This window comes from Stegostoma tigrinum, chromosome 16 (genome assembly GCF_030684315.1).
Source record: "Stegostoma tigrinum isolate sSteTig4 chromosome 16, sSteTig4.hap1, whole genome shotgun sequence".
Classification (NCBI taxonomy): Eukaryota; Metazoa; Chordata; class Chondrichthyes; order Orectolobiformes; family Stegostomatidae; genus Stegostoma; species Stegostoma tigrinum.
In genome coordinates, this window is record NC_081369.1 from 54,254,477 (window position 1) to 54,270,845 (window position 16,369).

Consider the following 16,369-nt stretch of genomic DNA (forward strand, 5'->3'; position numbering starts at 1 on the left):
GCGTGTGGTGGGGTAGAGTGTGTGTGTGTGTGTGTGTGTGTGTGTGTGTGTGTGTGGTGGGGTAGAGTGTGTGTGTGTGTGTGTGTGTGTGGTGGGGTAGAGTGTGTGTGTGTGTGTGGTAGGGAAGAGTGTGTGTGTGTGTGTGGTGGGTAAGTGTGGTGTGGAAGAGTGAGAGGTTGTGTGTGTGTGTGTAGTGGGGAAGAGAGAGTGTGTGTGTGTGTGTGTGCTGTGGAAGAGACTGTGTTTGTGTGTGTGTGTGGTGTGGAAGAGAGAGTGTGTGTGTGTGTGTGTGCTCTGGAAGAGAGAGTGTGTGTGTGTGTGTGTGCTCTGGAAGAGACTGTGTTTGTGTGTGTGTGTGGTGTGGAAGAGAGAGAGTGTGTGTGTGTTGTGTGGAAGAGAGTGTGTGTGTGTGTGTATGGAGGGGGAGTGTTTGAGGGGTGGTGGGTGAAGAGAGAGAGAGAGAACTGTGCCGTGGAGACACCTTCATTGCGACATATACCCAAGATTCCTGTTGAGGCGGTCCTCATGGGTAGTGAACTTGACTATCAGCCTCTGCTGTATGACTCTGAGTTGTTGTATATCCTGAAGTCTGGCTTGGAAGACATTTACCTGAAGATCCGAGACAGAATGCCTTGATGGCTGAATTGCTCCCCCTCTGGGAAGGAACATCCCTGTTTGGTGATTGTTGCACAGTGTCCATTCATCCATTGTTGTAGCGTTTGCATGGTTTTGCCAATATTCCATGCCCCGGGGAATCCTTGTTTGCAGCGTATGAGATAGACTACATTTATGTGGCACATGAGTATCTGCTGTGTACGTGGTGGGTGGTGTGCCCACATGTGATGGTAGTATCCATGTCGATGATCTGACATGTCTTGCAGAGGTTGCCTTCCAGGGTTGTGTGGTGTTGTGGTCAATGTTACCCTGAAGTCTGGGTAGTTTGCTGTGAACAACAGTCTGTTTAAGAGATAATGTGAACTGCAGATGCTGGAGAATAACACACTGTGAAGCTGGATGAACACAGCAGGCCAAGCAGCATCTCAGGAGCACAAAAGCTGACATTTCGGGCCTAGACCCTTCATCAGAGAGGGGGATGGGAAGAGGGTTCTGGAATAAATAGGGAGAGACGGGAGGTGGACCGAAGATGGATGGAGGAGAAGATAGGTGGAGAGGAGAGTATGGGTGGGGAGGGGATAGGTCAGTCCAGGGAGGACAGACAGGTCAAGGAGGAGGGATGCGGTTGGCAGGTGGGAAATGGAGCTGCGGCTAGAGGTGGGAGGAGGTGATAGGTGAGAGGAAGAACAGGTTAGGGAGGCGGTGACGAGCTGGGCTGGGTTTCTGATGCAGTTGGGGGAGGGGATGAGCTGGGCTGGTTTTGGGATGCAGTGGGGGAGGGGGAGATTTTGAAGTTTGTGAAGTCCATATTGATACCATTGGGCTGCAGGGTTCCCAAGTGGAATCTGAGTTGCTGTTCTTGCAACCTTCGGGTGGCATCATTGTGGCACTGCAGGAGGCCCATGATGGACATGTCATCTAAAGAATGGGAGGGGGAGTTGAAATGGTTCGCGACTGGGAGGTGCATTTGTTTATTGCGAACCGAGCGGAGGTGTTCTGTAAAGCAGTCCCCAAGCCTCCGCTTGGTTCCCCAATGTAGAGGAAGCCACACCGGGTACAGTGGATACAGTGTATTACATTGGCAGATGTGCAGATGAACATCTGCTTAATATGTAAAGTCACCTTGGGGTCTGGGATGGGAGTGAGGGAGTTGGTGTGGAGGCAAGTGTAGCACTTCCTGCGGTTGCAGGGGAAGGTGCCGGGTGTGGTGGGGTGGCAGGGGAGTGTGGAGCGGACAAGGGAGTCACGGAGAGAGTGGTCTCTCCGGAATGCAGACAAGGGTGGGGATGGAAACATGTCTTGGGTGGTGGGGTCGGATTGTAGATGGCGGAAGTGTCAGAGAGTGATGCGTTGTATCCGGAGGTTGATGGGATGGTATGTGAGGATGAGGGGGATTCTCTTAGCCGGTTATTGCGGGGGCGGGGTGTGAGTGATGTGTTGCGGGAAATGCGAGAAACATGGTCAAGGGCGTTCTCGACCACTGCGGGGGGGAGGTTGCGGTCCTTGAAGAACGCAGACATCTGGGATGTGCGTGAGTGGAATGCCTCATCCTGGGGGCAGATGTGGTGGAGGCAAAGGAATTGAGAATAGGGGATGGAATTTTTGCAGGAGGGTGGGTGGGAGGATGTAGCTGTGGGAGTCGGTTAGTTGAAGTGGACATCAGTTTCTAGCTGGTTGCCTGAGATGGAGACAGAGAAGTCTAGGAAGGTGAGGGATGTGCTGGAGATGCCCAGGTGAACTGAAGGTTGGGGTGGAAGGTGTTGGTGAAGTGGATGAACTGTTCGAGCTCCTCTGGGGAGCAAGAGGCGGCGCCGATACAGTCATCAATGTAATGGAGGAAGAGGGGCCGGTGTAGGTGCGGAAGAGGGACTGTTCCACGTAACCTACAAAGAGGCAGGTATAGCTTGGGCCCATGCGGCTACCCATGGCCACCCCCTTAGTCTGTAGGAAGTGGGAGGAATCTAAGGAGAAGTTGTTGAGGGTGAGGACGAGTTCAGCGAGGCGGATGAGCCCCATACTCTCCTCTCCACCTATCTTCTCCTCAATCCATCTTCGGTCCGCCTCCCCCTCTCTCTCTATTTATTCCAGTTCCCTCCCCCCATCCCCCTCTCTGATGAAGGGTCTAGTCCCAAAACGTCAGCTTTTGTGCTCCTGAGATGCTGCTTGGCCTGCTGTGTTCATCCAGCCTCACACTGTGTAGTCTATTTAAGGTTTGGGAGTTGTTTGAAGGTGAGAAGTGGAGGTGTGGGCAAGTTCTTGACACAGTGTTCATTGTCGTTGCCGATGTGTTGAAGGCTGTGAAGAGGATGGTGTAGTTTCTCCAGTCCCGGAAAGTTCTGGATGACGAAGGGTATCCTATCGGTTCTCTCCTGTGTCTGTCTTGTGAGGGGGTCGTTATGGTTTTTCACTGCGGCCAGTTGGAAATGGAGATCGATGAGTTGAGCATCGTAACCCATTCTTTTGAGGATGTCCTTCAACATCTCCAGGTGTCCGTCATCCGAGCAGATCCTGCGTTTGCATAAGGCTTATCCATAGGGGATGGCTTCTTTAATATGTTTAGGGTGAAAGCGAAAGAAGTGCAACATCATGAGGTTATCTGTAGGCTTTCTTAGAGTGAGGTATTGAGGTGTATGTCCTTAATGGCGATGCTTTGGTCGAGAATGAGACTGATTCTAAAGAGACATCCATGGTAGGTCAGATGGTGGGATGAAATCTGTTGAATGCAGCATTGCCATTGTTGGGGATGCTGGTGTAGAGTGCTGAAACATGCATTGGGGTGAATTTGTATTTGGATGTTTGTATTTGCAGATAAATTATATTTTGTTCAAATAACAATTTGTAGACACAGTTAGTCAATGGGACATTTTATAAATTCCTGCTTTGGAAGTAAAACCGGTCTGACTCCAGATTAAAACAGGGACCAATTCTAAACAAGGCCTCACACTTAAAATGCATTGCCTGACCTGAGATGACTCCTCTTATACATTGATAAAACCTTTTAGTTATCCCGGGGCAGCGACTTGAAAAGAAATTATGGAATTTGCATTTTAAATCGAACCCTGCATCTCCTTTCTAACTGATTAACGATTTAACAGCTATCTTAAGTTTATTCAATACCTTCATGTTAGTTGTATGATCCTTTGATCTTTTACTGATAAATTCTGTGCCTTGATACCTCCTATCTCACTATACCTGAGCAATGAGCAATTCTCCGAAAGCAAGAGTTTTCAAAGAAACCAGTTGGACTGTAACCTGGTGTCATGTGATTTTCTGACCTTCTTTTGCGAAACACATTAAATTAATCTCCCCTCCCCCACCCCGGTTCTTGATCCCTTTATGAGTGGGGTCAGTTTCTCCCTGTGTCCAAATGTAGCAAGATCTAAGCAGCATTCAGGCTTGGGCTGATTAGAGAAAGATAACATTTGCACCACACTTATCCTAGGAACAGCCGTTTCCAACAATAGAGAATCTAAACATTGCTCATTGAGATAATATGGCATTCACTTTGTGGAATCTGTCACTGTTAATGTTGTGGGGGTTGCCATTGACTAGAAATTGAAATGGACCAGCCATATAAATACTGTGGCTTCAAGAACAGAGCAGAAGCTAGCAGTCTTGCAATGAGTAATTCATCTCCTGTCTTCCCAAACCTGTCCACTTGTCTACAAGGACAAATCAGGAGTGTGATTTGTTGGATGAATACAGCTACAACAAAACTCAGAGCTCAAAGCCATCCAGGACAAAACAGCCGCTTGATTATCATGCTAGCCACAACCTTCCAAATTCTCTCCCTTTACCATCGATGCATGATGGCTACAGCGTGTATAACTTACAAAACGTACTGCATTGGCTCACCTACCCTGTTGTGACTGTACCTTCCAAGCTACAAGTTCTATCACCTAAAAGAATCAGGGTAACAAATAGACAATAGGCGCTGGGTGTCACTAATTGCCAATTCTAGCTACCCTAAAAGAGGGACAGTGAATCTTGTCCACAAGTTTCAACAGTTATTTTGTGTTGATTAAAACAAGTCAAATAAAAATGTTTTTGTGCTCCAAGATGTGTGAGCCTCTGTTCTCCTTTCTCTTCAGCAGTTCTCTACCCAAAGGCAGGTCCCAAAGTGTGGCAATGTACCTGAATGTTTAACGCAGGTAAGGTGAGGATGCAGGTTCTGAGTCTTCCTCAGGTGGAATGGCAATCAAAACCCCTGCTGCACGCGCACATGTGCACACACACACAGATGGGTGCTTCAATTCGAAACTTAGTTGATTTTTTACAATTGCTTGGGGTGAAACAGGCTTTTATTAAATCACTAACACTAGTGGTGATTCTGCTCTGTAATTTACACAACCTTGCACCTGCTCATCCCCAAGCCAGTGACCACCCTTCCCATCAAAGTGCCCATTCATACAAACATGCAGCAAGATGTAGACTATGTGGGCCCTGAGCTTGCTGCACTATTTAACATGATCATAACATACTTGGCTGTAACTGCAAATCTACTTTCCTGCCTAACCCTGATAACCTCTCCCCACCCAATCCTTGCTCAACAAGAATCTGTCAAGCTTTGCCTGAATGGCTTGCTTCTAATGCCTTTTCAGGAACAGAGCCCCAAAGACTCTCAGATGCAAAAATAGTGCCTCATGTCTGCATATCTCTTATTTCTAAGAAGTGACCCCTAGCTCTAGATTCTCCCATAAGTGGAAGCATTTTTCCACATCTACCCTGCAAATACTTCTCAGGATCAAACATATTTCAGTCAGATTGCTTCTTACTCTTCAAAACTCCAAAGGATACAATCCTAGCCTGTCCACCACTTCACATAAGAAAATTCAATGTATTAATCCAGTAAACCTTCGCTCAAGCTCTTTCAACATATGTCCATCCTTCTCTAAATAAAGTGAAGAGCACTTTTCAGATGTGGTCTCACCAGTATCCTGTATAACTGATGAATAATCTCTCTACATTTGCATTCATAACAATCTATTTGCTTTTCTCATTATGTGATGTACCTAAATATTAGACTTTTGTGATTCATGTGCTATGACATTCAGATCCCTCTGCACCTCACAGCTTCACAATTTCTCCCTATTTAGAATTACGTTTTTGTTCTTTACGCCAAATATGAAAATTTCACATATTCCAACATTATAATCCATTTCTAATATTACTGTTCACCCACTTAAGATGCCTATAGCTTTTTGTGTCCTGCTTATGTCCGCATCACAATTTCTCTACCTATGTTTGAGCCTTCAGCAAATGGGACAACCATACCTTCCAACCCTTCATCTAAGCTATGTGTATAAATTGTAAGCAGCACCAATCCCTGTGGCATACCTCTTACTATGTCTTACCAATCTGAAAAGACCCATTTATTTCTGCTCTGTGCTTCCTGTGAGCCAGCCAATCTTCTCTCCCTGTCATTATGCTATCCCTACAACACAAGCTACATTTTCCACAATCACCTCTTATGTGGTAACTTCAACAAATGTCTTCTGTCTATCTAAATCCACTGGTTCCAGTTTATTGACAACACAAGTTCTACCTCAAAGAACTCCAATAAATTGGTTAAACACGACTTCCCTTTCACAAAACCATGCTGATTTTGAATGATTGCCTTGAACCCAAGTGTTCTGGTATAACTTCTGTATTAATAGATTCCCTATGGCAGATGTCAGGCTCACTTCCCTTTTGTTTCCTCCTTTCTAGCTTCCCTTCTTTTTGAATACAGAAGTTACATTTACTTCCTTCCAATCTAATGGGACCTTCCCCTAATGCAAGGGTTTCGGAAAATTAAATCGAATGAATCATCTATCTCACTTGCCACTTCTTTGAAGACTTTAGGTTGAACTTCATCAGGAACAGGGACCTGATAGCCCACAGATCCAACTGTATACTCAGTACTATTTGTCTGGTGATTGTAATTTTCCTGAGTTCCTCCCTTCCTTCCATTTCCTTATTTATAGCTGCATCTGGGATTTTCCTTATATCGCCTTTCACAAAGACAGATGCGAGATATCTATTCATCTCTTTGTTTTCCATTACCAATTTTTTTTCATATTTATTGGAACCATTACTACCAGTTTTAATATAGCTGGCTAGTCTTCTTATCCTCTGATTTTCCTCCTCCTGCTTGATTTTTTTGGCATTGTTTTTGTTTTATATTCAATGTGATATTCAGGTCTAATACCTGTCTTTGTACAGTTACATGTTTTTCCTCTAAATTTGATAGTACCTTTTTCCTTCCTAGTTAACCATTGATGGCAGGTCCAACCTTTGGATATTTTTCTTATTTGTTTTCTCGCTCATTCTGCCCTGAGGCATCAGTGGTACAGGAGCTTTGACATTCTTGTGCTTCTGCTGAGTGCATGCCAACCCTAGTGGTGCTGTCTGCAATTGAGCTGCTGGCCTCTAATTAACCCCAGCGATGGATCGTCGATACTCAGTTTGGTAACTATTACAGTGGTTTCTCCCCAGCAGAGGCTCTCAAGCTCATTAACAGACCCACTGCATTATGGACTAAAATCTGCCCAATGTTGTTGGTTTTTTGCTTTCCAGTGATGTCTTATGAAAGCAGCAACAGAGTTGGATGACCGCCATGATCAGGTTGAATGGCAGAACAAACTTAAAGGGTAGAATGACCTATTCTCCCTATTTTTTCTGTATATACATCTGGCCTAATTACCTTCAAATGAGGATGCTGACCACCAACAAAGCACACACCATCAGTTTAATTACCTCACCACACAACTGAAAGTGTTGCATGAGGAGAAGAAATTTAGAACTGAAGTTAATTTTTCAATAATTAAAAATTATTCATAATAATACTATCTAACAATAGATTAAGAAACACCACAAGTAACAATATCATTCATGGAGCACTGCTATTCACCAGTTTATTTCCCAAATCCACGCACAAGCCTCTAGAGGGTAATCCAATGAATTTGCCAGTTTTCCATGCTTTCTTTCCTGCCTATTCCCATCTTGGCTATTCAATTACCCGGTGAAAGCTATGTTGGCAGGTGGACTTGCTGGTGGAATTGAAAACTTGTATCACTTTTCAACATGTTCTTATTTTTTTTCCCTCATTGTGACTCCTTTTGACGTCTGTTTTCACAAACAAGTGCTGCTCTCCATCCAAACACTGCAGCACTGTACAGGATATTCTACTTTTACTACTGTGTGCTGGTCTCTTTTCTCATTCTTCCTTTCCCTCTGTTGTGTCTTTTAAACAGAATGCATCAGCAATAAATCCTCATTCTGGTCTTATGTTCTGAAACTTTTCCATTGATCCTGCCTGACCAACTGAATATTTCTATGCTTTTCAGATTTTGCTCAGTGTTTCCAGAGGTTTCACAATTAGTGGTTTTGTTTAAATAGATTTTATCAGGCGGCATTTAATTGGATTGTCACCACTGGACAGCTGGCTATTAGGCATTCTACAATACTGCCGTTTCAACGGTTATACTGAACTCAGAGACAAGAAAGGCTTGGCAATGCCAGCAGACAGAAGATCAGGATGTTGAAGTTCCACTGCACAAAGCCAGTGACGAATTTGAAGGCACAACACACAGTCAGAGATTGATAAAGGGGTTTCCAAAATAGTTTTCCCTGAACCCTCTTAGCAACTATTTTAATTTATATATTATGATGCAGGATGCCAAATAAAATTTGACATAGAGGAATATAAATATTGCTCAATTTCCTATTGTGCACATTGACCCAGATTTGGCGATCAGTCTTGTGACCAGTTCCAGGGCAAGGATCCCCAGTTTGTTATGACTCTGGAAGGGAGACCCCAAATAGTTACACTCATGGGTGAGACGGGAGAAACCATCTCCCATTCCAGCTTCCCCAAGCCTCACTTGATCACTTAAGACATAGATCCCTTCCCTTTGAACATGTTCCAACATAAAAGCAGCCAATTTAGCCAGGTCTTGTTGGGTTAAAGAAAGACAGTTTATTAATTGTCAAACCATGAGAGTGTATAACAAAACTCAGAAGCGCACACCCAGGTTAGAAATGAGAAGTAAGGAAACAAGTAACAGTTAGAAAAGATACATCCATCAGTCTATGGCTTTCCCATGATTAATTGATGGTGAAACAATGTGCCCATTAAAGTGGACACTTCCAGTAATGTTAAACTCAACAGTTGATTGGAGGATTTTTGATTTTGCAAGTTAGCCAAAGGATATCCTACTTCCATGCTTTGCTGATTTGTGGCTTGCTTCCTGCAATCAGTGAGAACGTTTGACTTTTCACATACTTGCAACTGGTGTGCCTAGTGGATGTTCTTCAACAGTAATCTTTGCTGCGCATACCCAACAAACAGAACCAGTAAACCAGGCTAGCATACACAGATGTAATTCCTTCTTTTGTGTTTTCCTTGAAGGGAAAAATGCAAACATATCTTTCAACCAGAAATATTTTCATTTATCTCACATCATGTCCACAGGAGATGGTTGCTGCTGAGGTATAACTGGTCTCCACTATATCTGCAGTCATTGGAGACTGTAGTTCAGAATTTATATTGCATCTCCTCCTTTGAAAACTCATCCTGCTGCAGCTCCTCGCCACTAACCAGGTGCAACAGTCAATGCTCTCTCTCCCTCTCTTTCTACAGCGAGTATAATTTTCATTGCAACGTTTCTGACATCTTCTGAATCTCATTCTCAGAATGTGTATTCGCAATCATCCTTGTCTTACATGTCCTTTCTAATTTTAGCTTACATGAAACCTGACTTATTTTAAAATTAAATGTGTCAATAATTTGGAGCTTTATCCATAAGATAAAGCCAACATATGGAAAGAAGAGAGAGATATTTTTGACACTCCAAAAACAATGAAAATTATAAAGAATATGTATACTTATCTCTTGATCTTTCAACACTAAAAGAGTTGTTTAACTTTCTTAAAATTATTCATTCACGGAACCCAAAGTTGGCAGACCAGGCCAGCATTTATCGCCTATCCCAAACTGTCCCTGTGAAAGTGAAGATGTGCTATCTTCTTCAACATCAGAAAGCTTTTCTGATGAAGGGTCTAGGCCCAAAATGTCAGCTTTCATGCTCCTAAGATGCTGCTTGGCCTGCTGTGTTCATCCAGCTCCACACTTTGTTATCAAAGTTTGTTTGAATGTTGCTTCAGACAACATTGGCCAAAATTGGAGAGAGATAAAACTTCAGACGAAAAGCAAAATTTGAAAATGTTTATTGGGATGGCCTTTCCATGCTGCAAACTTGTTGGCATCCCAACTCTTTTATTTGAATCAGGCATTTCTAAATGCATGCAAACTAAATAAAAAGAAGAAAAATTGTACAATCTGCTTGAAAATAATATTTTTTTCCTAAGAATATGAAGCTTTTCTGATGAAGGGTCTAGGCCCGAAATATCAGCTTTTGTGCTCCTAAGATGCTGCTTGGCCTGCTGTGTTCATCCAGCTCCACAGATTGTTATCTCAGATTCTCCAACATCTGCACTTCCCATTATGCTGATGCAAACAAACCTTAATCCTCAGAGATAGTAGGAACTGCAGGTGCCGGAGAATCTGAGATAACAAGGTGGAGAGCAGGATGAACACAGCAGGCCAAGCAGCATCAGAGGAGCAGGAAGGCTGATGTTTCGGGCCTAGACCCTTGAAAAACAGTCTAGGCCCAAAACGTCAGCCTTCCTGCTCCTCTGCTGCTTGGCCTGCTGTGTTCATCCAGCTCGACACCTTGTAATCTGTTAACCCTCAGCACCATTTTGGGAAGGTAGGGAACTAGTTCCTTAAATTAGCGCAAGTGCATACATTGCAATAAACAAAGCTAATGTGAAAGTACACTTAATTGGGCGAAAAGCCACAAATTTCTGTAAAAATTGTCCTTGAAATTTAATTGCCCAGGGTAACTGCAAATAGTAAATTTGGAGTCATGATTTGTATTAACCTACTGTGAATTTTCTGACACAAAGCTCCCCTGGAGCAGAGTAATTTTCATAAAGTAGCCAAATAAAGAAATTAATATGTAGGAATTGGCAATGATTGTTCCAGTTGCTCTTTACTCAATTTAACACTTTTTTGTCAGTATTGATCTGTAGTTGGCCTTGATAAGCAACATTTAAGAACTATAATGAAGTGAATCATTTTCTCAACTTTATTTTTCTTTAAAATCTTTGCCATTTACTTTTCATTTCCAGTGGGGAACAAGCAAATCACTGTGAGAATTACTGTCATTGAAGTGTCTTCTTCATCTGGCTGTTGTAAACATTACCGTAAACACTAGCACAAGGTGATTCTATTTTCTTTCCTCAAATTCCACCATCTGGTATGGGAAACCTGCTGAGGTGTAAATGAAAAGGAAATGGAAGGCTGCAGGGGTATTATTTTTAAATATTGTAGTGAAATGGAAACATGTCACACAAAGATTGAGCATAGTCTCTTTCCTAGATTAAACACAACATAGTAGAGATTTATCTTAGGCAGGAGCACAGATCAGACAGTAACAAATTTCCAGTCTGCTAAACACTCCAGAAAGAGGGTTAAACAGGCTGCTGATTGCTGATGTTCATTTTGTGCATTTACAAAGATGAATTTCTATCTCTTTGAACTTCCACATTCTATCCCTCCATTATCTCCTTGGGCAGTATGTTCTAGGAACAGGAGTAGGCCATTCAGCCCCTCGACCCTGAACCACATTCAGTGAGATCATGGCTGATCTGCGGCGTAGCTCCATATTCCTGCCTTTGGCCAATATCTCTTTATCCTTTGTTGGACAAAAAGGCTCAAATTTAAAATTAACCACTGAACTACTATCAGCTGTCATTTGTAGAAGAGAGTTCCAATTTCTGTCACCCTTTGTGTGTAGAAGCACTTCCTAATGTCTATCTTAAACGGTCTGGCCCTAAGATAATAAGGTGTAGAGCTGGATGAACACAGCAGGCCAAGCAGCAAGACCCCTAGTTCTAGAAACCCCCCAGTTGACATAAGTTTATTTTCATCTGCCCTGTTTTTTCCTGTTAATGACTTGTAGCCTTTGATCAGCTTACCCCTTAACCTTCTAAATTCTAGAGAAAACCGGTCCAATGCCATTTTTGTCCATCAAAATTGACAGTGTATGTCCTTCCTGCAAAGTTTGAGAATTGCTTTGTGGCAGTTACAAAATATTAAATTCCTCTTTTCCATAGTAAATACTCACAGGTTTTTGAACTTCTCTCTCTTTGAACTCCTTACCCCAAAGGGCTATGGATGATTATTGAGCATATTCAATACTGATATTAAATTTTGGGCACTGAGGGAATTGATATGGATGTAAAGTTGGAACATGGAATCTATTTTACAGTGACTCTGATATGAATTAGGAACAGGAGGACATCACTTGGTCTTTGATTCAATATGACCATGTTACATCTGATTATTTCATATTCCCACCTGTCCCTGATAACCTTTCAAAACCTTGCTGAGGCTCTGCTTCTATTGCATTTTGAAGGAGAGGTTCCCAAAGAGTCTCCTCCTCAAATGTTTTTGGTAGAAGGGGGGATGAGGAACTGAAGTCACAATACCCCTGGCCTGGGTCCCCTGACCAGCCCTGAAGACATCAGCCCAGCCCTGACGAAGAACAATAACCCCCAGCCCCAGTCCTGAATAAAGCAGCCCCGCCATGACTGAGAATAGTGCTCCACCTCCTGCCCTGAACACAACAACACCACTATGACTGGCAACAAAAGTCCCCCTCCCCCCACCCTGGCCCAACACCCAAATCCAAGCTCCCCTGCCCTGCACAAATGACAACCACACTCTGTTGCTGCTTCTGGTTTGCATTTCATATTATGGTTGCAAATACTGTTTAAAGTCTTTCAGGATTACTGAGGGATCCATAGAGTGCAGTTTAAGAATCACTAATGTCTAAAGTTAACCATGATATTTAATTACAGAACACTTTAAAATGGTCTCATAATCTAAAGCAGCTCTTATTTCTTATGTTCTATGTGATAACTAATTATCAATAGTATAACAAAATTTATAATAGAAGTTAAAATAATAGTCGTTTGCAAGCATTTGAGCAGAAACATATAGGTAGGAATCATCTGGTCCATTCGGCTCGACCGATATATGAATATATATAGCTGTCCACATAATCCAAACCATGAACTTTGGGTTCAATAACATGGGTGTTGCTGAAACATAGACTTAATCTTGCTTGACTGTAGATTTTGTAGAGCTTAGTTTGTAATTGGATATAACTGATGAATGGATTTGAGATATTTTTGTGTATATATGTTGGCACAGTTGCTGAGAAACTGCACGCTTTTCTTTATGACCAAGGAATTTGTTAGGTTTACTAATGGGGAGGAGTAGGGACTTGTGGTCCCATTTGTCTTAAAATGTATGTGCATATATATAAACACATCAGGAGCTTTAGAGTAATTCTGTGTGATGGTAATATATATGCTTGAAACAAAAAAAACTTGTTTCTCGCTTTATAGGCTCTTCGTTCATTCTCTAGACAATATTAGATCTATTTTCTCAGAGACATCATCAATCTTAAAGGATTACCATTTCTGTAGAGGTCACCTGTCTCCATTCAAGTAAGTTTGGGGTGCTGTTTTGAGATCTGTGTGTACACTCAGTGTACGTAGAACAGCATAATTTATCATTGAAGGAGGCACACAGAATTAACTATATCAATTGAAAATTTTAGAAGGTTGGTGAAGGACTGATAAGAATGTGACGTAAGTGGGTTGCTCACACATCCAAGAATTTCTGATGGTTATTTTCAAGTATATCATTGCCTAGTCAGATGCAATACTGTTAATGGATCCAAACCAGACAGTGAAGTTCAAAATAAAACTCATTCTTTTCCTTCACAGTAGGTTTATTCACAAGATGCATTGTATGATCAGTGTCACCTAACTACTGCCCTGTGTAAAACAAAAATATTTTTCAACCACCTGTTTGGACATGCTACGACACACATAGCCGGGTGGAACTTGAACCCTGATCTTCTGGCCCAGAAATATGATAGGACCATTGCTCCATAAGACCTCAATTATGTCGTCCTGCTTATTTATCAACAATGCCTATCACCTGTTCATTGTTAACAATATAATCAACAAGCCATTAGCAAACACACAAATGGATGATGATGGGTTCGTGTAGGGGGAATGGGCTTAGATTAGTTCACAGGTCGGCACAACATCGAGGGCCGAAGAGCCTGTTCTGCGCTGTATTGTTTTAAAAAAAACACATTGCTGTAAAATGCTTTTTGGCTTCAGTCTACCAGCCTTCAATCAAAAAAGATGTCCCACAGAAGGTGTCTACTTGGAGGAGCTCACACAAAATGTGTGATTGGTGACGCAACACTAGAATCAGGCTCATCAGCCACACGAGGACCCACAGTACCTACAACCAGAGATATGGAATTTCCCAGGTGAACAAGTGACTGCTGCTTCTGATGACAATATTGCAGATTTCAACATGATTCCAAGATTTTCCCAGCACCCTGTATGGTTTGAGTAGGTTCTTGGAGATAAAATATGAAAAAACATTGCGTGGCTATTCCGTTGCCTCCCATTGTTCTACCACTATTCTTGTCCTTCCAGAATATCCTGCTAGAAATTATGATAAACATTGGATTTCTTTTATCATTCATTCATTAGATGTTAGCATTGCTGGCAGAGACAGCATTCATTGCCCATTCCTAGTTTCCTTTGTCTTGATAGTGATAGACCACTTTATTGAATTGCTGTAGTCCTTGGGCTTTGGATACACCCAACGTACTGTTCAGTAGGGAGCATCTTTCCTAATTTGGATATGTTCAAAGTAATTGTCAATGACAAAAAAAATGATACATCCAATGCATATTCTACCATGAATACCTCAGCATTTATTAGTGACACAAATCACATTATGCTTTCCATGACATTGATAATGGCTCCTTGTGTATGCATTGGTATGACACCATAGGATATAGAGCATTCAGCTCTTCAAGCCCACTTCACCATTCAATAAGATCATGGCTGACTTGTTTGTGGTCTTGAAAAATGAATTCTTAGCTTAGCATTGTTTACCAAGCTCCATTTACTCAATCATATTCACGGGGATTATTAACCTGTAATAAAGAATTGAGAATGTTGAGATTAAAATAATTTTGCCTTTGAAAACCTTGTAAAAATATACTGAAATATGAGAGAAAATACACTGTAAAACCTTGTTAAGCCACTGGGACATGAAATCATAACGCGGTGTGATAGTTATTGTTCAGTACAACTTAGGAAAATTCCTATGAGTGTGGTTTTATGTTACATGATTTGTTTGCTTAATGCTCGTTATTCATTTCTCAAAAGGTGTACAGAAACAATTATAGAAAAGTAGTGTGTTGTATCTGTCTTATGTTTCTCATAGTTTGATGGACAGCAAAATTGATGCAGTTGTAGCATTATTGATTGAATATTGTACAACTGAAGTTGGAGAATGGAAGTACAGAATTTAAAATGTCACTGAGGTGCTTAAATATCCACATAAAATTTACTTTGCGACTGGATTAGTTTTGTAGTATATTTAGGGTGTAAAATGCTCTTTTCCTGCTTCGTCTGAGCTACCTACTCATCACATATGACTGTGTGACACACTCCCTGGCCTCCTTCAAAATTATTTTGAACAGTCTGTTAATAGTTTGCTAGCCCCAAGGGAGGAAATATTTCATTTTATATTTTTAGCTCTTCCTTGTGCTAAGAGAGTTTCTGCTTCGGAGTGCCCACCATCTTATCAGGAAGCTTCTTAGGTGTTCTGGTGATTATGTACTACACCGATTGTGCATGGCCGTTATCCATATCAAGCAATGCTACAGAGCTCTGCAGCATTTCCGGGAGTCTCAGATTTCAACTTATACCAAACTGTTCCTTGTACAAGGGACCAGGCATTACCTTAGAGAAGAGGAATGGGGTGATAATGAGGTCTAGGCTCTCACTATGCACAAAACCCAATTTGCTACTTTGATACAGCTAGAAGAGCAAGAATGTATAAGATGGTGGCTTTAACCTACTTTTGTGTGAGCTATTATGGCCACACGGTTCTGGAACCTCTGCATATGTTGATGCATTTCTGAGAACCAACAAGCTATACAACTTCTGGAGCAGAACCAAAACCTTTGCTGAAAATGTGAACACTCAACAAGAGAGATTACATTCTATGTCAGTTTATATAGAAAAAGATACTGATGAACTGGCAAGATTGTTGTTTTTGGGCACATCTTCAATCTTAAAGCACAAGTCTTTAGAGTACGACATTCACTATAATTTTCTGGGACTTTGGAGACTCAACCGTCTGACTTCTGCTGTCATTTCCAAATGCTAATACTTTGCTCCTCCTTAGTAACGCAGTCTGGGTTCCCTTTAATCTCCAACAGTCAAACCACTAAAGGCTTGTTGATAGGCAAATGTCGAACCCTTCATTTTATCTAAAAGAAAACATTCCAAAGCATAAACATTTTTGTTATCATAATTGTGACACATTATGGAGCAATAAACTACAAAATTAATTTAAACTGATTTGGCCTGTTTGTAGTAAATAGAGCAAAAGCCCAAATTGGTGTGATCATCTCCTTTCTAAGATTAAGAGAGGGACAAAAATAAAATCATTAAAACAAATTTGAATTCAAATTAGAATCTCAGCAAACAATTTCTAAATCAGGTTCCAAAAGACTGTTCTGCGTGCATTGGGTGAATAGGAACTTCTATTGGAGTAGGAAACTTGCCAATCGTGCTGTTTTGTGATGTG

General features: G+C 41.7%; 1 protein-coding gene across 3 annotated transcripts in view; it reads left to right on the top strand.

Moving 5' to 3' along the window:
• The window catches only part of wwox (WW domain containing oxidoreductase), a 1,033,547-nt gene that overhangs the window by 187,976 nt on the left and 829,202 nt on the right, over positions 1-16,369 (top strand). For 2 of the 3 annotated variants that reach the window (XM_048546270.2, XM_048546272.2), the window contains exon 6: positions 4,710-4,766. The exons of the other annotated variant lie outside the window; for it this stretch is intronic. In XM_048546270.2, the coding sequence (XP_048402227.1) occupies positions 4,710-4,766 (57 nt within the window). The remainder of the gene's footprint in view (positions 1-4,709; positions 4,767-16,369) is intronic. 3 annotated transcript variants of the gene reach the window in all.